At 34.8% G+C, this 26,257-nt stretch overlaps 3 protein-coding genes across 3 annotated transcripts; 1 reads left to right on the forward strand and 2 right to left on the reverse strand.

Annotated features, from left to right (window-relative positions):
- The first annotated feature begins 3,419 nt into the window (after positions 1 to 3,419).
- On the forward strand, positions 3,420 to 5,561 carry LOC138335738 (interleukin 17-like protein). Its single transcript, XM_069284904.1, has 3 exons — positions 3,420 to 3,500; positions 4,575 to 4,738; positions 5,099 to 5,561. The coding sequence occupies exons 1-3, from the start codon at positions 3,456 to 3,458 to the stop codon at positions 5,499 to 5,501; spliced, it is 612 nt and encodes a 203-aa protein (XP_069141005.1). The 5' UTR covers positions 3,420 to 3,455; the 3' UTR covers positions 5,502 to 5,561.
- An 8,050-nt stretch (positions 5,562 to 13,611) lies between these two features.
- Positions 13,612 to 15,834, reverse strand: LOC138335739 (interleukin-17D-like). Its single transcript, XM_069284905.1, has 3 exons — positions 15,651 to 15,834; positions 14,742 to 14,881; positions 13,612 to 14,167 (listed from the first exon to the last, which is right to left on the reverse strand). The coding sequence occupies exons 1-3, from the start codon at positions 15,666 to 15,668 to the stop codon at positions 13,861 to 13,863; spliced, it is 465 nt and encodes a 154-aa protein (XP_069141006.1). The 5' UTR covers positions 15,669 to 15,834; the 3' UTR covers positions 13,612 to 13,860.
- Positions 15,835 to 17,146: 1,312 nt separating this feature from the next.
- Positions 17,147 to 18,661, reverse strand: LOC138334440 (titin-like). Its single transcript, XM_069283104.1, has 2 exons — positions 18,588 to 18,661; positions 17,147 to 18,050 (listed from the first exon to the last, which is right to left on the reverse strand). The coding sequence occupies exons 1-2, from the start codon at positions 18,659 to 18,661 to the stop codon at positions 17,147 to 17,149; spliced, it is 978 nt and encodes a 325-aa protein (XP_069139205.1).
- Positions 18,662 to 26,257: the final 7,596 nt, after the last annotated feature.

The raw sequence follows: 26,257 nt of genomic DNA on the forward strand, positions 1-26,257 counted from the left end.
AAATATTCCAATCGCATTTTGTCCATTGTCGTGCGTCGTGTATCCGTAAACAATTTACGTTTTCGACTTCTTTAAAACCGCTTAAGCAATTTCAATGAAATTTTGCACAAACCTTCTAATGCATAAGGTCAATCAAAATTGTGAATAATATGAGCTTCAACTCCCAGGGGGGGGGGAGGTGGTTTGGGAGGGGCAAAATGTTAAAAATCTTCTTCTCTACTCACAGATGTTGTAGAATCAAGTACTCTTCATACATAGGAACGTCTTTAGGTCCTTTACAAAAATTTGTGAATTATATGACCCCGAGTCTTACGTTTCCTCCTGGGCAGGGGTTTAGTTTACTATATATACTGAAAATACATTTTTGAGCATTATTTGGTCATTTGTAATAGGAAATTAGTCAAATGTCAGAATTATACCTATGGAATGGACATTGAATCCTATCAACAAATTTTCCATGACTGACCTCCAGGGGCTTTAGGGGCGGGGCCAAATGGGTCAAATCTGAAATTCTGAATGGAAGAATGAAATAATCTACATAGATGGAAAGGTCTTCAGTTCCTTTACAAAAAAATATGAGTTATATAACATATGCGTCTCAATTTCTCTCTGGGGAGGGGGGAATTTTACTTTAGTTTATATAGGGAATTTACATTTATGAACAATATCTGCATAGTTTTCATAGAAACTGAGTTAGAACTATTAGCCTGAAATAGTATTTTAACATCATATCCATATTGGTCATGGCCAAACCTCAGGTGCCAGAAGTGCAGGGCTTAAAGTGTCAAAATGGCTAAAAGTTCAAAAATCTTCTTTTGAATTCACAGATTCGATGAAACCAGATACTATAACTGACTATAACCTATTCATAGATTGAAAGGTCTTTAGACCCTGTACTAAAAATGTAAATTTCATGGCCTTAAGATTTTCCCCTGGAGAGGGGGTTAAATTTACTATAGCTTATAAAGGAAAAACACATTTATGAACATTATTTACTTTTCATAGAAAATTAGTCGCACGGGGTTAGAATTTTTAGCTTGAAATAGTATTTTAATCATCACCGCAGGGCCCAGAGGGAAGGGGCCAAAACAGGATTAAAATGTCGGAATTCCGAATCGTATAACGTGACTGACGTCGACACGACCTGCACGTGGTGAGCCAGTTAACTAGAGTAAGCGCACATGTGTTTGTTTACGTTTTCCTTCTGGCTAATATGAGCAAAGCATGCTGGTATATGTCCACAGAATGAGTATTTGATACTAATTCACAAATTGCCGTAAATTATTGTTTGTATCAGATATTGTAATAAGCGAGCATTATCTTTTTGTAGATCCAGTCTGCTGAGATCGCCCACATGATTTGTTTATGAAAAATTGTTGACATTTTCTCTTGGTTTCACAACTCTCGTGTTACTTCGAGATTGACGCGACGACTTCGGAATGATTCGGCATCTTTCGAGCCTATATTTTACGTGTACACATTAAATAGATTTTTTTAACCTGTATAATTAAAAATACTTCCAGTGATGCAACTTAATAAAAAGTGGTAAAATAAAAAAGTCTAAACCTCTCACAGACGGAGAAAAATGTGTATAACGTTTTTACAGTTTCACTATGACAAAAAGAGCGAAAGTTACAGACCATAGCACTTTAAAAGTAACAAGGACATAGTCATTCAGATCCCTTGTTTGTTTGTTTGTTTGATTAATTAATGTCCTATTAACAGCTATGGTTATGTAAGGACGGCCTCCCATGCATGCGGTGTGTTGCGTGTATGTTGTGCGAGGTGCGTGTTTTGGGAGACTGCGGTATATTTATGTTGTGTCTTCTTGTATAGTGTAACTGTTGCCCTTTTTATAGTGCTATATCACTGAAGCATGCCGCCGAAGACACCAAGCAACACACTCCACCCGGTCACATTATACTGACAACGGGCGAACCAGTCGTCCCACTCCCTGTGTGCTGAGCGCTAAGCAGGAGCAGAAACTACCACTTTTATAGACTTTGGTGTGTCTCGGCCAGGGGACAGAACCCAGAGCCTTCCTCACAGGGGCGAACGCTCAACTCAAGGCCAAAAGTGAGGCGGTGCCAAGGGAGGCATTAGGAAAGATAAAGTCAGTTACGAAGTAAAGAAAATATAAGATCCTAAATTTAGTCGCCTTTTACGATCATGCAATAGGGGCAGCAGGTACAATTCTAACGCCCTACCTGCAGGGCATTCAGATCCCCCGCCAATGGAGATATCAAAGCTGATGTAAGTTTGATTGTGGAGACTTATGTGTATGAAAAAAATCAGGAAAAAGGAAGTTGAGCTAAAGAAAGATGGAGTATAATTCAAGTAGAGCGGGGCTGCAATTGTTGAATCAGGTATACAGCCTTGACATTTATATTAGACTATATACACAAAGATGGGTGGAGTTTTGCAAAGTAGCATTTACCATTTACCATGATATTTTTCGTGGAAATATCTCTGCTGGTTTTAGAGTTGTGCTCCGGAAACGATTCTTACACAAAAATCTGCCATTTTCAGCAATGTTTCCATGATTACAGAAAAAAGTACATAAAGTGAAAACCTTAAAATAGCAAAAGGCACTACTAGACCATAAGACCAATGTGTCTATGAAGTTTCGTGGAAATATCTGGTTTTAGAGTTATGCTCCGGAAACGAACCTGGTACAAAAATATGATATTTTCAGCAATGTTTCCATGGTTACGGAAAAAATGCAAAAAATGAAAACCTAAAAATAGCAAAAGGCACTACTAGACCATAAGACCAATGTGTGTATGAAGTTTCGTGGAAATATCTCTACTGGTTTTAGAGTTATGCTCCGGAAACCATTCGTACGGACGGACAGACGGACGGACGGACCGAACCCATTTGTATATCCCCCGCCAACTTCGTTGGGCGGGGGATAACAAAATATTTAATGTTTCTCTCATATTATTTGTCTTTCGTCACTTCGGAATATATATAGTGTTTTCCTCGGCCATTTCCCTCTTCGATTTCCTCTAATCGCCTTCACTATCCCCTCTAATTCAAAGAGAAACAGCAATGACTTTCCCCTAATACTTTAATAACCTTCTCTATGGTGAGGCAATTGGCTACTAAGGTAACATTTATATTATCTAATTAATTCATTTTAATACGTAACCACTGAAAAATATAAATATGATGATCTTTTCCAGGTTATTTTAGATTTATTTATTTTGCTTATTTGATATTGATCGTTTAAGTTTCAGTGATAAAAAACTTTCCCGAATAATGAAATCTATATCCTACACTTGCTTCCTGTATTCATAATCATCAAATGATAGATCGTAACAGATCAGGAAGAATAAAAAACAGATTGAAATGTTGACGGTGGAAAACCGAGTTAATTTCCTATATAAGCTATGTCATTCTGGTCAGTTTATAGTTGTGATCAGTTAACTTGACCAGAGGAACATTGTTTAACTATGAAAGTATTGCGACTTAGATGTTTACTCGTCTTGCTCTTCCAGGTAATGTGTTCATGTATGTCCCCCTGTTCATTAGTATTTTCAGCAGATGTATTGATTTCAACATTTACAACATTCAAAATAATTTGCAATTACTTTATTCATACATATCCTTAGTTAACGTATAGGTCTGTAATTGCAAAAGCGAATGGCGTTTTACGCCAAAGAGAGTAAAACATAAAAGATAACTCTTTCCCCCTCTGAATATATTACTTTTATACTAGACACGGTACCGAGTTAATACTGTAGCATGCGTGTTTATATTCTGTCTTTCTATTAAATTTGGTATCACGTGTCTGGTACCATGATTTAATACGCTGTCGGTATCCATTGTTACTGACATAGCTATCACATAACCATTTGCATTTCTTTTGATCACGCACTGATGTCGGTATGCGTAGAATACCTTAATATAAACAAACAGTTACCTGACATCCAAAACGCACAAATATCTTCATCGTTCAGAAAATAACACAGTCAAGAGAAATAACATAAACGAAAAAAAAAACACGAAAAAAATAACAACAGTCTAGACGACAACAATATCAGAACTAAAACTCGTAACTCGCGTAAATAAAAGTGATGGTGGTTATCAATTCAGCACGTGAAATGCCCAGTTAAATCTACTAGTAAAACCCTTAGAATGAAACCTGAGTGTCGACAATAGTAATATAGTGATGGTGATAGTAGGCGAAGACAGCCACATACGTTAACTCTACCTGTCAAATAAATAGGTCAGGCTTGTGCAACCAAGTGTATCAAAGGAACAGCAGAATCAGCTGACGTTAACAGTCTGTTGATCAAGTAGAGTGATCATACACAGTATTGACAGCATCTGTAAGGAGCACTTTCTAACTATCATCATTACACACAATTATAGAGACTGCCGGGTGTAATCTCACCGAAAAACGAGGTGTTTGTGAGGTTAAAATGTAAACTCTTCAGATGTAAGTCATTAGAACATTTGTCAATGACTTTATATGTCCTAATCCTAATCAGTCAAGTAGGACATAATCATTTATTTCATTTTCTGCAATACTGATAGTACGTTAATTCAAAAATTTATACGCGCCACAGGTGACATCACCGATTGTTGTGTACGGTAGCGCCATTCCAAAATGCAGTGAACCAAGCTCAGAGAGGATGAAAAATCTTACACATATGTTGTTGCTAGGGAATAGCCAATGGTTGACATACGACGCGGACAACATCCTGTCGGAAGCTAAGATTGAAATAATGCCGTAAGTATTGCCAGCAGTTTCTTTCTTATTGGAAACATTAGTTTCTCAGATATAAGGTACAAATCACATACAAATGTCAACACCATAAATACTGTACCAAGTACGAATGTACAAAGTTACATAATAAACTTGTTTAGCAACATTAACGGTCAATTCAGATAAAAGTGGTTTTCGGGAGGTTCTTGCATAACAAAATGTATCATATTCAAATAGCGCTAATAAATTTGTTAAGACATATCCATCCATACAATATATTTCATTTACCACGAAAACAATATATTTCTTTAAACAATTTAATAAACCATCTACCATTTCTATAAGATGAAAGAAAATACCAATTTCTGCATTCCTGTATTTCAGATCACTTACAACAAACCAGATATCTACTACATGTCCTGCTAAAAGTAACAGTACGTGTCCGTCCTATATGGTGAAGGAGACAGTCCCGACAAGGGTTCCTTCTGTGATCATACACACGCGCTGCGCGTGCGACCAGTGTCAGATTCCTAAGTTAAAGGGCTTCAACAAACTGCAACACGTATGTGAACCTACGTACCGATTTATACCGGTACTGAAAAGACAAACTCATTGTGTGAACGGAGAATATGATTACGTCATCGTACAACAAAGGGTTGCTGTGTCGTGTCATTGTGTACGTAAATCATTGCCACAGAAGAAAGGAGGAAAGAGGATCAAAAGGAGGAAAACGGGAAAGAGGAAAGTATCAAAAAGCAGGAAAATGGCACAGAATTATCCGAAATGATGACAGATCACTGCATAGTCAAGTTTTGTTTATATTTGTTTTAATTTATTAAATAATGGTTACGGCATTTGTCTTACATTTTTTTGTCATATATATTTATTAGGTGTAGTTAACTTAGTGTGTATGTCAAAAACAGGACAACCAATGCTTACATTTATATTTAACTAGTCATTCCAATCATAAAAAGAAAATAGATAAAAAATAAAGTATGAAAGTAAAAGTCAGCATAGAGAACAATATCCACTTCCTGTGTTCTCATGAACAACCGCCTACACAGAGGATCAAAGATAAATGAAATAGTTCACAAATATTTTAAGTAGAATATATTTTCATATTGATTAATTTTAAGAATGTTTTTAAACATTCTACAGTTTATTCTAACACTGACGTACACCTAGTCTATTTATGACTTCTTGAACTCTGATAAATAATTATTACTTCAGAGCATATTTGCCAATGTTAAGAATGAAAATGATCCTACATTGAGTTTATTAACAAGATAAAGGTACTGTACGGTGAAGAGAATCTACCACCCATGAAGTAACTCCAACATCTTTTCACAATACCTGTTAATAGGACTTGCAGCCTTATACACCAACCAATGAACATTGACCTTTTTATGACCTCTTTAACTCTGAAGAAATAATTAGTACGTCAGAGCATATTTTCCAGTTGTTATTATGTTAATAATGGGAATTATACTCCATTGGGTTTATTTGCAAAATAAAGTTACGGTACGGTAAAGAAATGAAACACTACCACTCCTGAAGTAACATGTTTCCACAATACCTGTTAATAGGACATGCAGCCTAATCCACCAACCAATCAACATTGACCAAACATGGCATTGAATTTTAAAAGGACTATATCCGCTATTGCATGTCGAAGCGAATATTTAATGTTAATTAAATCACAACCTATCAATGTCGCGTTTGTGATTACAAAACAACTAGTTATATCAACTACTATCATACAGGTCTCAACTGTCATCAACTATCATACAGGTCTCAACTATCATCAACTCTCATACAGGTCTCAACTATCAACAACTATCATACAGGTCTCAACTATCATACAGATCTCAACTATCATACAGATCTCAACTATCAACAACTATCATACAGGTCTCAACTATCATCAACTATCATACAGGTCTCAACTATCATCAACTATCATACAGATCTCAACTATCAACAACTATCATACAGGTCTCAACTATCATACAGGTCTCAACTATCAACAACTATCATACAGGCCTCAACTATCATACATATCTCAACTATCAACAACTATCATACAGATCTCAACTATCAACAACTATCATACAGGTCTCAACTATCAACAACTATCATACAGATCTCAACTATCATACAGTTCTCAACTATCAACAACTATCATACAGGTCTCAACTATCAACAACTATCATACAGGTCTCAACTATCAACAACTATCATACAGGTCTCAACTATCAACAACTATCATACAGGTCTCAACTATCATACATTTCTCAACTATCAACAACTATCATACAACAACTATCATACATTCTCAACTATCAACAACTATCATACAGGTCTCAATATCATACAGGTTGCAACTATCAATAACTATCATACAGGTCTCAACTATCAACAACTATCATACAGGTCTCAACTATATACAATACAGATCTCAACTATCATACAATCTCACAACTATCATACAGATCTCAACTATCAACAACTATCATACAGGTCTCAACTATCATACAGGTCTCAACTATCATACAGATCTCAACTATCATCAACTATCATACAGGTCTCAACTATAAGCAACTATCATACAGACCTCAACTATCATCAACTATCATACAGGTCTCAACTATCAAAAACTATCATACAGGTCTCAACTGCATCAACTATCATACAGATCTCAACTATACAACAACTATCATACAGGTCTCAACTATAAAACTATCATACAGGTCTCAACTATCATCAACTATCATACAGATCTCAACTATCATCAACTATCATACAGGTCTCAACTATCATCAACTATCATACAGGTCTCAACTGACATCAACTATCATACAGATCTCAACTATCAACAACTATCATACAGGTCTCAACTATCAACAACTATCATACAGGTCTCAACTATCAACTACATAGATCTCAACTATCATCAACTATCATACAGATCTCAACTATCAACAACTATCATACAGGTCTCAACTATCATACAGATCTCAACTATCATCAACTATCATACAGGTCTCAACTATAAGCAACTATCATACAGGCCTCAACTATCATCAACTATCATACAGGTCTCAACTATCATCAACTATCATACAGATCTCAACTATCATCAACTATCATACAGGTCTCAACTATCAACAACTATCATACAGGTCTCAACTATCATCAACTATCATACAGGTCTCAACTCATCATCTCAACTATCATACAGGTCTCAACTATCATCAACTATCATACAGGTCTCAACTATCAACAACTATCATACAGATCTCAACTATCAACAACTATCATACAGGTCTCAACTATCAACAACTATCATACAGGTCTCAACTGACATCAACTATCATACAGGTCTCAACTATCAACAACTATCATACAGGTCTCAACTATCAACAACTATCATACAGGTCTCAACTATCAACAACTATCATACAGGTCTCAACTATCAACAACTATCATACAGGTCTCAACTATCAACAACTATCATACAGGTCTCAACTATCATCAACTATCATACAGGTCTCAACTATCAACAACTATCATACAGATCTCAACTATCAACAACTATCATACAGATCTCAACTATCATACAGGTCTCAACTATCAACAACTATCATACAGGTCTCAACTATCATACAGATCTCAACTATCAACAACTATCATACAGGTCTCAACTATCATACAGGTCTCAACTATCAACAACTATCATACAGATCTCAACTATCAACAACTATCATACAGGTCTCAACTATCATACAGGTTGCAACTATCAACAACTATCATACAGGTCTCAACTATCATACAGATCTCAACTATCAACAACTATCATACAGGTCTCAACTATCATACAGGTCTCAACTATCAACAACTATCATACAGGTCTCAACTATCAACAACTATCATACAGGTCTCAACTATCTCAACTATCATACAGGTTGCAACTATCAACAACTATCATACAGGTCTCAACTATCAACAACTATCATACAGGTCTCAACTATCAACAACTATCATACAGGTCTCAACTATCAACAACTATCATACAGGTCTCAACTATCAACAACTATCATACAGGTCTCAACTATCAACAACTATCATACAGGTCTCAACTATCAACAACTATCATACAGGTCTCAACTATCAACAACTATCATACAGGTCTCAACTATCATCAACTATCATACAGGTCTCAACTGACATCAACTATCATACAGGTCTCAACTATCAACAACTATCATACAGGTCTCAACTATCAACAACTATCATACAGGTCTCAACTATCAACAACTATCATACAGGTCTCAACTATCAACAACTATCATACAGGTCTCAACTATCAACAACTATCATACAGGTCTCAACTATCAACAACTATCATACAGGTCTCAACTATCAACAACTATCATACAGGTCTCAACTATCAACAACTATCATACAGGTCTCAACTATCAACAACTATCATACAGGTCTCAACTATCAACAACTATCATACAGGTCTCAACTATCAACAACTATCATACAGGTCTCAACTATCAACAACTATCATACAGGTCTCAACTATCAACAACTATCATACAGGCCTCAACTATCATACAGGTCTCAACTATCAACAACTATCATACAGGTCTCAACTATCAACAACTATCATACAGGTCTCAACTATCAACAACTATCATACAGATCTCAACTATCAACAACTATCATACAGGTCTCAACTATCAACAACTATCATACAGGTCTCAACTATCATACAGGTCTCAACTATCAACAACTATCATACAGGTCTCAACTATCAACAACTATCATACAGGTCTCAACTATCAACAACTATCATACAGGTCTCAACTATCAACAACTATCATACAGGTCTCAACTATCAACAACTATCATACAGGTCTCAACTATCAACAACTATCATACAGGTCTCAACTATCAACAACTATCATACAGGTCTCAACTATCAACAACTATCATACAGGTCTCAACTATCAACAACTATCATACAGGTCTCAACTATCAACAACTATTATACAGATCTCAACTATCAACAACTATCATCACATACAGTCTCAACTATCAACAACTATCATACAGTCAATCAACAACTATCATACAGTCTCAACTATCAACAACTATCATACAGTCTCAACTATCACAACTATCATCATACAGGCTCATCAAACTATCATACAGCTCAACTATCAACTATCATACAGATCATATCATATCTCAACTATCATACAATCTCATACTATCATACACATCAACTATCACAACTATCATACAGACTCAACATCAACTAACTATCATACAGTCTCAACTATCAACAACTATCATACAGGTCTCAACTATCAACAACTATCATACATATCTCAACTATCAACAACTATCATACAGGTCTCAACTATCAACAACTATCATACAGATCTCAACTATCATACAGTATCATATCAACTCAACAATCATACAGAATTCATACACAGCTCAACTATCATACAGCTCTCAACTATCATACACAACTATACATACATGTTTCAACATCAACAACTATCTACATCATCAACTATCAACACTATCATACAGGTCTCAACTATCATACAGATCTCAACTATCAACTATCATACAGCTCACTATCATACAGATCTCAACTATACAATATCATCAGTCAACTATCAACAACTATCATACAGGTCTCAACTATCATACAGATCTCAACTATCACAACAGATTCAACTATCAACAACTATCATACAGCTCAATACAATCTCAACTATCAAACAACAAACTATGATACAGGTCTCAATTCAACAACTATCATACAGGTCTCAACTATCAACAATCACTATCAATCAACTATCAACAACTATCATACAGATCTCAACTATCAACAACTATCATACAGTTCAACTATCAACAACTATCATACAGATCTCAACTATCAACAACTATCATACAGGTATCAACAACTCATACACAACTATCACAATCAACTATCAAACTATCATACAGATCTCAACAATCAACAACTATCACACAGGCCTCAACTATCATACAGGTCTCAACTATCCACAGCTATCATACAGGTCTCAACTATCAACAACTATCATACAGGACTCACTGCATATGAGGAAGTGTAAACAATCGAAGGACCAAGTAAATAAAGACGTTCGGATGTGGTACTTGTTCAACCCACTTTTAAAAATAGTATTTCATGATTTTCCAGTGCAGAATACATCTCAGGCATGGCTTTAGCATTGTACCTGCTGCCCCTGTTGCATGATCGTAAAAGGCGACTAAATTTAGGATCTTATCTTTTCTCTTCTTCCTAACTGACTTTATCTTTCCTAATGCCTCCCTTGGCACCTCTTCACTTTTGGCCTTGAGTTGAGCGTTCGCTCCTGTGAGGAAGCTTCTGGGTTCTGTCCCCCGGCCGAGACACACCAAAGTCTAAAAATGTGTTAGTTTCTGCTCCTGCTTAGCGTTCAGCAAACAGGGAGTTGGACGACTGGTTCGCCCGTTGTCAGTATAATGTGACTGGGTGGGATGTGTTGCTTAGTGTCTTCGGCGGCATGCTGCAGTGATATAAAAGGGCAACAGTTCAACTATACAAGAAGACACAATACGAACATACCGCAGTCTCCAAAAACTCGCACTTCACACACTCTGCACACTGCATACATGGGAGGCCGTCCTCAGTGATGTTTAGGGCAAAAACGTGTTGGGTATAAGATATGACCGACAAAGAAAGAAAAAAATGTTATCTTGAATTTTGGTTCGAAATTTGAATTAAATAAATCTGCGATATAGCATTGATACTTAAAATTGAGCAAAGTCCAAATGTGCTTTAAACATTAACACTACCATACAACGTGTTTTTCACCATTCAACTAACACATCACTGAAATAAATTCTTCAGAGTTAAAAGAAAACGAGCGAAATACTAAATATCAATACAGTGTTTGGCATGTAAGCATATCAAGGAAAACAACAAAATGTACAAAGGAGACGATTCGTGTTTGATTTTATTGTATGGTTTGCTTAACCTGTAACAGTTAAGGCATTTCCGTCACGTATTACGTCTTTATATTACAGAGTTACCTCCCTTTCGGGTAGGTATCAGTTGTGATGTCATTATTTTGAGAGCGAAATTCTCGTCGTTTTCTCTAAAAAGTGTGACGTAACGCTCGCAAACACATGACGTCACAATCCTACTTGCAAAAAAATCAGATAACTCAAAATACCCGAACAGAGAAAAAAAGGGCGATCAGTTCTTGTCTGTTTTCTTTCCTTTATGTTCCATTGGTAATGTCCTTTCTTAAAGTGCTGTAACTTCATACTGGTAAATCAAGCAGAGCTTTTGATATATTATTAATTATCAAAAGTTACTAACCTTTTAAAATTATACTTAAAATGCTTAGGATTTAATTTTGCAAGTACACATATAAGCATAAAATGATTTTGGCAGTAGTGCCAAAAATCATTATATTCATGCATACAGTACACTCAAATGAGATCACATTGTCAGACCATGAAGCCAAGGTAGTGTGGTCTACAATTTCATGTCATGTTTTTATAGTGTTATTAATTAGTAAATTATAAAGTGACATTTGTGTGCCACTGCACATACATAAAGAACTGAAAAAAACAAATTTTACAGTGGAAATATTTTGTGTTGAAACTAATGTTTATTAGGCATCATACATGCCTGTCGGACCATTTGAATGATTTTAAAAGCCTAATTCGTCAAGATTAAAGTTTCAATCACGACTAAATAAAACACATTTATGTCAAAGGTTGCGTCCAAATATAGAAGCATTTAAGAATGAACTGTAGAAAGCAGGTATTCCGTAAGAGCTAGATCATGTTTATGCTGCATAATGATTACATCACTACGCATAATAGTGTCATTTAAACTGTTAATTTTTTTTTCTATTATTTGGTTGTAGAAACAAACAAAATCCTTGGTCTGTGAACACACTGTTTACTTGATTTTTCATTAAACAGGCTAAGGTCATACTAGCTGAAATGTGTGTTTACGTTGAACATTTAAAAAAGTGCAATATAAATTGTTATACCTTTGAAAAAAAAAAACGCACGGAAATTAATTATTCTCATGGCCCCACTACCCGTGAACTGTCTCAAAAAGGAAAAATGTGTTAATGAATTCCATCCTGTTGCACCAGAGGATTTTTGTAGACATATCTCTTTGATAAAACCTCAATGACGAAATATGTCGTCTGACGATGGTAATCTGACAAACATAATTATAGTTAGAGCAATCCGTCATGTCAACGGAGATATCTGATCATTTATATGTTATTTGTGACAGATTTTAGAACACAGATTAATCACAGGTCTGATTAATCAAAATATGTGTCGTTTGTTTATACTTTCTGTCTTAAATCCTTACTCGAAATACAATGAAAACTTTTGTAAAAAACCGTCTAAACGCATTTCCCTAAAAAAAATCCATTCCAGAATTTAACTACGGTTTTGAGTGATGCAGTTGTTTATTTCTGCCTTGTGAAGTGGAAACTGATGAGATATGTTCAGATTCATGTTGCTTATCCAATGAATGTACCATATGTTGCCGTTTGTGTTATAAAATATGTATGGTCCTCGTAAACATAGACATTTAAAAAATATTACTAAGCACATCAGAGTTTACATTTTCCATGCTTGTGTTGTTATCAGGAACACATATATTCATAACACACAATACAATTTTCATTTGATTTAATGAAAAGTCATTTACCTATCAGTGTAAATATATACATGGATATGTATACGCAAAATGGCTGAAAAAATAAAAATAAATAAAAAAACAAATAAATTTGTAAAATATGATAAATTTAAACATTGCACAGAAGATAATATTAGCCGTATTTAGACATTATAGTTTAAATCCATTTGTACAAGCAGAATGCTCTTTGAAAGAAACAAATATGAAACAACATTAGTTTTGCTTGTTGAATTTCTACTGACGAAATCAGATAGAATCACGATCATATTTTGCCAAATGGTTATCTATTCTTATATAAAATGAATATCAATTCTCCAAAGTTCTCAAGAAACATAATGATCGAAAGACAAGACGACGGTTGGTTGACTTCTCTTTATAAACGTCTACGTGGTAAACAGGTACACCCGACGGACACCTCTTCCATCTCCACATTGTACACAATCTCTCCATTCCTACACGTATCGGTCTTTCTTAACACCGGAAGTTGTCGATAGATGGCGTGGCACATATTATTGTGTCCAGCGAGACATTGCCTACAGAGACACCTGGTGTGAGAAATATTAATTGGTATACGGTCCAGGTCGGACTCGATGTAGTTATAGGACGGACAGATTGTGTTTACAGCTCCCTGCTGGACCAGGTAAGACCGAGGCGGACAATGATCGTTATCAGATATGGGACTGAAAGAAAAACAATAGCTAGTACAATACAACATGTTTTTGTGTGTAATGTGTACAATACGTTAAAAAGAGACTCGGCACTCTCAACAATTATGTTTTGCAATCTTTTCATTTCATTTTTCTTGTAACAAATAGATCTTAAGCATGTATTCTTCTGAAATTACTATAAAGCTTTCGTATGAGTAGTAGCCGTGAAACATAGACATCTCTCTCTCTCTCCGTGTGTGGCAGGATGTGTAAATACGAAATTTGATAAATTTAAGGTTATTATATTATAGCGAAAGTTAAATATGCCAGCTACTGGAAAAAAACACTTTTTCATGATTCCCCCGCCCTAATTTTTATCAGGTAATCCGTCTTTACATTATATAGATCTTTGTGATCTTTAGTGTTGCATATCCTAGACTCTCGACACTGCATTTTCGGCTGATCTCGTTCAGCGACAGGAGTGTGGAGGATTAGAAACGTCGCTCACAACAATATGACGTAACAATCATATATATATCCACAAGGGCTGATAATCAGAAAAAATCAGAATATCATGCAAATCAAACAGATTGATTTTTTTACTTACTCTCCATACACTGGCTGACTACTGACATGTAGATATTCAGGTAAAGTGCTCTTTAGCCGTATTAGATCATGCACACTAGGTTCATTGCACACCACGGCTACAGCTAGATCCACGGCCAACAAAACTAGCAGAAGGCTCACCTGAAATTCAAGGAGTCATTAGCTGTTATATATAATCTAAATAAATAGAGCCAATTAAGATGTAACAAGTTAACATAACTAACACGCTTAACGAACGCACTGTATACTAAATTACACATATCGAGAAAAGTGCAAGTGAATCTGTTGGGGGAAAAACAATATATTATTCATCTTTTAAAAAGAAACCAAAGAATTTAAGAGAAGACAATCTGAAAGAAGATATAGATAGACTTGTAAATCAAATCACCGTTGATATAGATCTAGATGATTTGAATAGAAAAAAGAAGGAATTAGAAGAGATTCGGTTGGAAAAACTTAAGGGTAGTGCAATACGGTCAAAAGCTTTATGGATAGAGGAGGGGGAAAAGCCTACGCATTATTTTTTGAATCTCACCGAAAGTTGATATATCATTTATTTTCCTTTGGTTCATTCATAATCAACTTTTCATACAAAATGATTTTTCAAAAAGTAAATTTAAAAATCCTCATGAAACCAGTGGTTATGTATTTTATAGAACAAAAAAACAATATTTCATTTTATATAATGCCGATATTGTTGTAACGTCAAAATAGCCAAGGTGGCGATATAACGATGGATTGTATAATGAAGCACCTCAAATAATTGCACATATATTTATATATGGAACTTGAAAGAAATGTGTAAGTATCTTGTATAAAACACTGTTTAAAAAAGTTTTCCATTGCCTTTAAAATCCCTGATCAATAGTCAACGGTGGCGGGATACGTTAATAGTGGTGGGATACGTTACCTTAAAGTAGTACGCCATTGTATTTACAATCAATAAAACAATTTGTTAATAACTGGTCAAACCTCCTACATTATATAGTCCATTGGAGGAAAACCCGAGGAACCTTTACTTCCCTTGGATCATTTCGTCTGCTAGGACGGACAGTTTATATCAGTATAGAAGGTTGGGGTCATCCATGAATCTTCCTAGTTGTGGAGGATATGGATTATTGTGGGATTTTCCATGTGGACGTGACTTCAAGGTCTGCTGTATTACCGCAAGGGAGGACAGAAAACGAACTCAAATAAAAAAGATCGCGTGACCAAAAGTACTCTGCTCAAATTTCATTGTATTGTGATACACAGTACACATTCTTTTGAATGAATCAGTATTTTCACATTTTCCTTTTAGTACAATTAAACAAGAACTTTTCCAGTTTTGTTATTAGTCCATCGTGAATATCCCTTTATATCCTTACCATTGTACGGTATCGAGTGATAATAATTGGGCAAGGACCAGTCAACGTCATCATGAACAATCAATAGTATCGAATTATGTGTTAAAATAAATAGTAACTTAGTCGACAACAATAAGCAAGAAACTTCTATCCTCACATGGCACCTATGTGAGTTTGACAGTTACTTAATAAGTCTTCGATTTCCCTCAATCTGATGTCTATGATTTTCATTTGCAATCTTTTATTAAGATTATACATAAGGAAAAAAATACACAAGCAAATGTTGCACTCAACAAGAAAACACAAAACAATGCCAGTTTGCTGCTCGGTTGGTTTATCATATAAACGTACAATAGTACAATCCTGTCATCTTGCTTGGTTTGACTTTAAAGTAATAATCTAGTTTCTGTCACCTTGTCGATGTAAACGTGATCCCCTGACAAGGAAGGCAGGGGTCACGTGACTTTTGAGATACGATTTATCGTGGGTGCTCAGATGTTCACCAATATCAGAATTAGCCGTCTGCTTCGATTAGATAAAGAATATTGTTTTTTAAACCAAATACTGATTAAGTAACAACAGACTGAGTCGTTTTAATGTTTCCAAAAATAAAGCTTTGATCCAACGCTTCTTCCTTCATTAAATGTACACACAGCATAAATTGTCACAAAAGTCACTAATTCAACACAGAAAATTTTAATTAGATGGACCAGAAATAAGCAAGCGAAAAAAAAAGATAAAATAAACTATGATTGAAACTTTATTAAAACATATCAAACATTTGAATGATAAAAGTATGTAAAATAATGTTTTAATAAAGTAAAAGTATCTAACGTTCAAAAATTTTGTCACGTAGATCGACAAACTATGACAGTATCAACAAATCGTGTATACATTAAACAAGAAAATGTGTCTTCCTCTATGTCAGAAAAAAGCCGATCACAGACACGATAACATGGAAAAATAAATATGAAAGTGGTTGAAAGACAAATCGGTATAAAATGGTCATATCACATCATTGAAGTACATGCAATGCATTGATAAACTACGAATTATAATTTCATTCTGGCATTCGTTCATTGCTATAATAGTCGTGAGATTGGCCAAATGCGATCGGCATTTTCACATTACCAGGGACAGTAAGAGCCTGCTGTGTAGATACTCTGTTCGCTGGCTTAGTACTTGTGTCTGGTTCATTAGGGAAGGTTGGTGCTGCAATACTATTACCCCTGGGCTGGGGAATGATTGGCATCTTCTCGATGTCTTGTTGCTGTATTTCTGGCAACATTTCTTTAGATGCTTCAACCGCTGTATCATCAAATGCTTCAATAACGCTTGGTATTTTCTCTAAATGTGAAAGACGTTCTTGAGTTTGATGTTGATTTTCATCTTCCTCGTCCTCTACCTCCTCCTCTGCTAACCCCTCCTCCTCCTCCTTCCATTCCTCGTTTTCTTCGTTGTCGCCCTCCTCTATTTCCTCCTTGCTTTCCATACTACGGAAGTCAATTATATTAGGAGTATTTCGGCTTTGACTAGATTCTGGTGGTTTGATAGATTCAAAATTAACGCTCATTTTGTCAATGTCAGGAACACTTCCAGTATTATCAGACAAAGAATATTCCTTCCTCTGTAAAGTAGAACTTTCAGTCCTTTGACTTTGTTTAGATTTTGAACTTTCGGTACAAACGCACGCAACCGATACCTTCTCCTCAGCTACCATATAGTCATAAACGCCGTTTGTACATCCGGTTTGCATCAACACAGGGATATACCGGAAGACGGGTGTACATTTATACTGATAACGCCTCTTCTTGCGCATGTTGCAGCGATCACAGCGACATCTGGTTTGAAGTATATTGGACGGAGTTCGTCTTTCATCCCTGTCGAGTACTTGGTAAGTCGGACACAAGGAAATGTTGGGTGTACTTGATTGCAATTTTCTTGGGGGACAGCTTCGATCATTTCTGTCAATAAAAACATCAGATAAATAACAAAGAATAGACTTTAATGCCAATGATCAAATCCAGTTAATCACCACCAAAACGCTAGAATCTGGCATATATTTTCCCCATTCTTTGTCCATATGTTCTGGGTTTAAAGAAATAAGTTTCATTAGAATTGAATTTTAAGTATACAAAGAATAACCAAATAAAAGAACCCTGCGCATTGTTTTGAAACAAGAAACATCATTACCAAATTAATTTCAGTTATATTGAATTTGATTAACAATGTCGAAATTGTAACGCAATTATTCTTTAAGTCGACCAAAGTTTTCGATTTTATTCTTAAAACACCAGAACCTATTGTTCCATAATCATTGTAAACTTCTGATATACAGGAACCAAGTTTCAATAATGCGTATATGATCAACCATGTGGATGTTTCCGCGGCCGCCACTGGAAAAGCAAGTATTAGTCTCGCCAACCTCGCCTATGGTTCTAGAAATACATGTCGTGTGAAACAACAAAATATACACATTTTAATTAAGTATTCATTCTTACGTTTGAAAAATGTCATCAGTGTGAACATGCGCCTCAGACATGTAAGTAAAATCCTCTAACAAGCTCCTGCGCATTCTGTTCATGTACGTCACATCCGGTTCACGACAGTTCTGTCCTGAATTTATAGGACCTCCTCGTATACCTTTTAGACCTGTTAGCAGGAATATCTACAAAACCAAAATATACAGTTTTTATCAAACGTAGCTATGACAGAAATAGCACTAGTGAATCATTTAACTTATGAATATGAGCATATTACCTTTAGTTAAGTTTGCAACATTTCCATATTGAACCTATATGAGAACACAGAAGGGAAAACTATTACGCATAACTAACATTAAAGGACTTTAAAATACACGCTCTACTTCAGTTTGTTTTGTCAATATTTTGTCTATAATGGTTTACGACAATACATACAACAGCATTTGAAGATAATTATCTTCAAATATCATCAAACTATATAATTTGAAAACGACATAAATCATATGTGGAACAGTGCTTTTCAAAGGTTGGCAAGTACATATATTCTTATTAAATATTTGAACAAGGAAACGCAATCCAGTTTTACATTAATTACAATTATTGAAACTGAATCAATTTGCAGTATATTGATCATATGTAGCGAAAGATTCCGAAGAAAAGCCGAACAGTTGAATCTGTAGATAAAAATTTAAAATCTTTACAAATGTAACTGTACCTGAAGTAAAAGTTGTAGATACATTGCAATTGTTCAAATGTATCCTATACGAAGTCAGTGAGAGTTGATCATTGATTTTCAATTTTTCGATCTTTTAAAGACTTTTTTGAGAATTTCCATGACCTTTACGTATTTTTTTTCATTTTCTTTTCCACTAAAAATTCTTGCTCATTCATACTGAACAAAATTATTTTCCCATAAATCCAAAAAGCAATTATGTACAGATATTTGCAAGAAAGACGTTACATCCGTGTTGCTAAGCTATAATTCATTTTGATAATTATTGAAGGGGAAAATACACAGACACTTTTCCAATTTGTCGTTCAATGGTCGATTGCCTCTTAAGTTTTCTTCCACAATACGCATTAATAAATAAATTTTAGGATTACCTCGTAAGAGCTAGAATAGAAGATCGATTTAAAAAAATAGAAAAAGTACAACGATATCCTCAAAAAGACATCAACAAAATAAGATAATATCATATTCAGAATCAGTTATTGTACATGTGATATACCGATAGCTAATAAAGGCATTGCCTGTTGCCCAATCCCATTTGAATTATTACAAAAAAATATTCTGAAATGGTGTACCTATCACAGCCACAATTAATTCATGCTAGAATATTATATACCAACTTTCTTTAGTGGCAACTAAATTTCGCGATTTCCTTTCCAAAAGCAATTTCACAAAGATTAACATTCGCGGTTTTAAAAATTGACTGGAAGCTCCTATCAGTATCAATGAAGAAGATGTTAATTCGCTGACACAAACTTTCGCAAATTTACTTGGATCGTGAGATTCACGAAAGTAAATCACACGCGAAATAAATTTGGTTTATTTTACATTTTGTTTCCAAAAACAATAACATTTTCGTGTTGGACCGCCTAATGCGTCGCTCTGCATTGTTTATTTCTATTGTTACGAACTAAGTATGTTTGAGTTTGAACGATGTTTTGTTTGTCATGTCTATTTCAAGCTACCTTAGTAATCAAACTGGAATTAAAACAATTATATCTATATTGTAGCAAGTTTAAATTTACACGGTGACCATTTTACGGTCACCTTGTAGCTTTGCGTTAGGTCGAATTTTTTTACTAAGCAGGAGGATCACATACGCTAGCCAAGGCTTATAAATACGTTACATTCCGGAGTAATGTAATCAGAAGACTTGGCGAGCGAAGATACCGGTAGAACGGCTGACCAGTAAGTCCTGGATCGAGGCACACTACTCTCTCCATGTTACAATAATACTGATGGCTAAAATATCAATAGATTTTGTTTGTCAAGATATTGTTGGAGAGGTCTACTACTTTGCTACCATACGGTCATAAGTTATCAATATCATTTATGACATGCAGATGAATCCGAAGGAAAAAGATAGATTTTCACCTGAAAATATCTATTCCTGGGTCATTCAGTAAGAAATCATTTAGCTTTTTTCTTCTTGTTGAAATATCTTCTTTTCTAGCTTTTTCATCCTGATCTATTCAATATAAGGTTTGTTTTGAATGATTTTCATTGTCTAATTAATGTCTCGTAAAAGTTTATTAGATACAAAGTATATAGATATATAACTAGTGACGTATGACTTTTAAGTTGATATGTTTAAATAATTATAAATAGAGATTTGTTGTCTTCCTGGTGCTAACTAATTAAATTGTCCATAACAAAGCTAGGTGTTATTACCCTCTAGTTTGATAACTGACTATACTGAATGGGATTCCACGCTATTTAGGAAGGGCGTAAATTGCATTACTCGAATACCGTCATCGTAAAAGGAGAATAAAATTTGTAATATTATTTTGTCTTAATGGCCTCCTTTACGTCATACTTGTCACCGTCTCAAGTTTGCCTTTGGTTAAACACTGCAGGTAGGGCGTTGTATCTATTGTCTCCATTACATGATTGTGAAAGGTCTCTAAATTCCTAACTGACTTTCTTTTACCTAACGTCTCCCTTGGTATTGTCTCAATTTTGGCCATGGGCGCTCGCCCCAGTACGGAAGGCTCTTTGTTATGTCCTGTGGTCGAGACTCACCATAGTTTATTCACAAAAGTGCTAGTATTTTGCCCCTGCGTAGCGCTCAGCATTAAGTGAGTAAGTCGACAGGACTACTCGATGTCAGTATAATGTGACCAGGTCGGACTTGCTTGTCCTCTGTCTTTGGAAGCCTGCATAATAGATAGTACTAAAAGGACAAGAGTAGACCGTCAATTAATGAAGCTGGCTGTTAATAGGGTGTTTACCAGGGAAGATAGTTGGTTAAGCAAATTTTGAGGTGACAAATGGAGAAAAATATATTGAAATTTATATCGAAACCATCAAAACTTTTCTGATGACCAAAACATAAAATCACATAACAGTACATCATAGGTCGAAGTAATTAATATTGAACAACGCCAATATATCAAACAACCATCAAATGAAGAGATAATTGACTTATAACACAATTTGTGTTTTTTTTCGTCAAGGCGATTCAGAATTTTAATATTCAATCTTTTTCCGATTTGTTCAGCATCTAACCCATTTACCGAATCATAAATTAACATTTGTATATAGAAATCTGTTTTTCTATAATTTCATCATTCACGATTTGTTTCTGACCATCACATAGACATATACTGTCATCGCGGAATTGTAGCAGTACAGACCATATTAAAACCCTTCGAGAGCTTTATATAAGCTACACAAAAATGGAATATCACACAAACACCATCAACAATATGTATGATTACTTTTATTCAGATATGGCGGGACTGAAAATTTAGTTGCATATACGATGAAAAATGTGTTCTTGGCGTATGACCTCTTCCGGTCAAACTTTCATATTAACGCTCACCTGCCTATCTTCCACTTATCTTCCTAGATGAAAAGGAAAGATGCATACCACAAAGTCAACATAACGTCAGTTTTTTTTCTTTATGTGTTAACTATTTTATGATATTTTTGATATTGTCTCTAAAAATAGACACTGATAATTTTCCACGCTACTTCCTCGTCCAATGGTTGGAGAGGATAGTCGATGGGCGAGATAGGACATTCCAGGGAATTCTTTACGCTAGCATTGAATTTTGCCAATATGATGCTGAAAAGTCAATAAGGAAACTATAACGCTTAAGGAAGTTATCATACTTTATTTGACGACGGCCATGGGATATTTTTCTTATTTCAATAAGACTATCTCTGTAAAATATTCAGAAGAATTTAGATCACTGATAGAATCAGGAAGGGAATTCGACATCATGCTCTAAGGGGAATTCCTTGGAAAAGCTCGAAAATCCTAGCTATGTTGACAATGATAATGGGATGATATATCAAATTCTTTTCTCTAGGAAAAGCTATGATGTCATTGTGTGTTAACCTTTCGTTTCTTCTTCTAGGCCTGATATAATATGGACATCTCAATGATGATGCTAATGACACAATATCAGGTAGGGATAATGTTACAAAAACTCACATTTTGATGACTTAAGCATCTATCCCGTGAAGCTAAAAGAAACGTATTTGTTAGGTGATTGAATATATTTGAAGAGGTTTGATATCAATAAACAATCTGTTGATGAGGAGGATGTTTTGTTGCTTTGATAACAATCAAGTCTTTATCTGTTATATTATAATATCACAAGTTAGTCAGAGACAATTATCAAAGGTATAAAAAGAAAAAAAGAGGAAGAATAAATAAAATATATGTAAAGAAAAAAGGAGAAAAATGCAGATAATTGCAATATTTAGACTTATTATGCAATTAAAACATATCATTCCTTACATTAACGATATCATACAGCAAACTGCTGTCGAATAAGAATGAATAAGCTAATCTGATTTCAAGAATGTGCTTTAATACGGCCGTTCGTATAGAATTTCAACAAAAAAGTGTTCTTTATTTCTCTATTGTATTTCAATGAGATGTAGCTACAATAGTAGCTCAAGCTTCAGTAAACACCCACTACATTATGGGTATCGTCTTCATTACAACAGAGAGGCAATATAAATACAGTTTCAAATGAGAAGATTTAAGAGGAGTTTATATACAATTGCGTGTTTTGTAGGTCTTTACTAGCCAGTCAATCGTATACAGTTTTACAAATGATAAGGAAAATGATCACAAGGTGATATAATATTCCACAAGATCAAAGGGATTAAGTTTGATATCTTATTGAAAATGTAAGTGAGATAAATGCCACAGGTAAGACACTATCACCTAGTACACATGTTCTATGACAATTAAATCATCCAGGTGCGACAGAGTCAACTATACCTACACAACATCTATTAGATTACGTTATGAACAAAAATACCCGTTGTTTGAAAATAGTATTTATATTTTGGTCAAAAAAGTAGTTTCTGCTTAGGGTTGAGGATATAAAGAGTGAAACATATTGTCACTATATTGTGACCGGATATCGTTCGATGCCATCGTCTTCAGTAAGATAGCACTATAAAATGTGAAAGAATTTCACAATTACACTGGGACACATCTAGTATATACCACAGCCTCCCAAAACGTATAACATCCCCATACACACACAACATATTGCTTTTACAATGCAGTGAAAGTCGTCCTTAAGTAAAATTAACATGGATGCTTAGCCAACCAAATAAAGTATGAACTATTATTAACTTCAAGTGCATATTGATCATGGTTTCAGCGCGGTTTATTCTGTAGGTCTGAAATGATATAGTTTAAATTTTTTCCTTAACTCGTTTTAGGTTTTCTGTGTTCTTTAAAGCATTATTATCTTACATGAAATCAAATTCGGTTCCACTGGGTGTGTTCTAAATTTAAACCACACACCTTCAAAATTACATCAGATATGGTGACAGCTAAACCATAAAATGTTATAAAAAATGTCACTTGGAGCATTGCATATGGAAATTTGATAGGATTATGACTGAATTAATAAACCTGTCTTTTGTTTCAATCAAGATGAATATCTGGAAACCGTAAATCATATTCCATCCATATCCGGAAATCGTAAATTATAATTTCGTCCATAATTACTTACAACCACAGAGGGGTTGAAAACGTTAATACTGAAGACACTATGGAACAATAATACGTATAATATGTATTAATTCAAATTATAATACATATGTATTCGGAATTTATTGAGTACTTATTTGCATTGCATCTTTTATTAGAATAAAGAAAAAGTTCACGATAAATTGGAAAAGAAATGGAATAACGTATTGCTTTTTTTGTCTGCAGTATGGTTAACACGTGATTTTTACATGGTAGTTGTATAATTAATTTTAGAAATCATGAAGATTTCAAAGGGCCTTAACGGTCATCTGACTTCCTTGGCAATAATCATATAGGAAATTGATTAGATAAAATGTTATGGTAGCGATTTGGGATCATCCAGAGATGTAACAACACTTTATCGGGACCATGTGAGGCTCATTTCATGCCAGTTTCAGCCAAAAAGTACCGGTAAAACTTGAAACGAGTTCAAAATGTGTGTTCAAGATTGCAGCTATGAAGGTCATCTTGGATTTTGGATCGACCCGAAAAATAACAACACTTTGTCGGTACCATGTCAGGATTATTTCATACAAGTTTCAGCCATATCGCACCGGTAGAACCTGAGAGAAGTTCAAAATGTGTTTTCAAGATGACGGCTATGCGACCATCTTGGATTTCGGATCGACCCGAAAAATAACAACAATTTGTCGGGACCCTGTCAGGATCATTTCATGCAAGTTTCAGCCATATCGCACCGGTAGAACTTGAGAAGAAGTTCAAAATATGTTTTCAAGATGGCGGCTGTGGCGGTCATCTTGGATTTTGGATCGACCCGAAAAATAACAACACTTTGTCGGGACCATGTCAGGATCATTTCATGTAAGTTTTAGCTAAATCGCACTAGTTGAACTTGAGAAGAAGTTCAAAATGTGAAAAGTTAACGCACGGCGGACGACGACGGGCGAAACATTACGGGTCAGATGATCTAAAAATGTTAATATTGTTGAGAATGTGCGTGACATTTTACATTTCTTGTCTGAATTGTGATAGATTTGAATTAATTGTGGTGAGTTTGGTTTACAATGCTTATACGAGAAAGAATATTTACGTCAATAATATATAGCGGTTGACATATCTGCAAACCAAAATCATTAAATCTTAAGGTAAATAAAAACAACAAAAAACATGCAGAATATCAATGTGATGTTGGTCTCATCTTTCAGGATATGTAGAAATATTAATTCAATTTCTAAGAAAGTAAATAATTGAAAAAATTTAATACCGTGAACTAATTGGTGTAAACTCGTGGAGATTTAGGAATGTAAATCTTACAGGAAAACAATTACAGCCAGGTGCATGAGGAAGTCACCTGTGATCGTAACGTCACAACTCATACATATGTATGTACTCTTCAGTCTAGGATCGGCATGGGGAACCATTATACAGGCGGTATATGTCCTACTTCAAAGTGTTAACAATGCTGGTATATATCAAATCAAACTAACTAGCCCTCACCTTGAGCTGAAAGGTACTAACAATATCATTTGGAGAACCATTTAAATTTTTCAACCTGTTAAGATTAAAAAATCATCCACAGAAACAATAAAATATTTTGTAGTTCGAACTTAAAACTACTAAACGTAAATGTCATATGCATTACACGGTCGCCCTAAATATTTAGATAATTCAATGTCCACACATTCAGCAGTAAAATGGCTTTTATTTCACGGTAGTTGGCATGTGACATTTTCATATCATACAACATTTAACAACAATGAAAGATTATAATTGAAGCAAACACATTCTTAATTAACCAAGCTACATTACTATAAACGTACAATGTGTTCGTTAAGCAAGGGGCTTTTAACAGAACAATACGACATTCTGTTTAAACTCTAACAATTTTACAGCTGAATGGCACTTCAACGACGTCTTCATCAAATTTGTATATTATTAAGTTAAATATTTTTGTTACTCGTGGTCATAAAAACAATAGTACTAACATAT

The sequence above is a fragment of the Argopecten irradians genome, chromosome 11, assembly GCF_041381155.1.
Source record: "Argopecten irradians isolate NY chromosome 11, Ai_NY, whole genome shotgun sequence".
Taxonomy (NCBI): domain Eukaryota; kingdom Metazoa; phylum Mollusca; class Bivalvia; order Pectinida; family Pectinidae; genus Argopecten; species Argopecten irradians.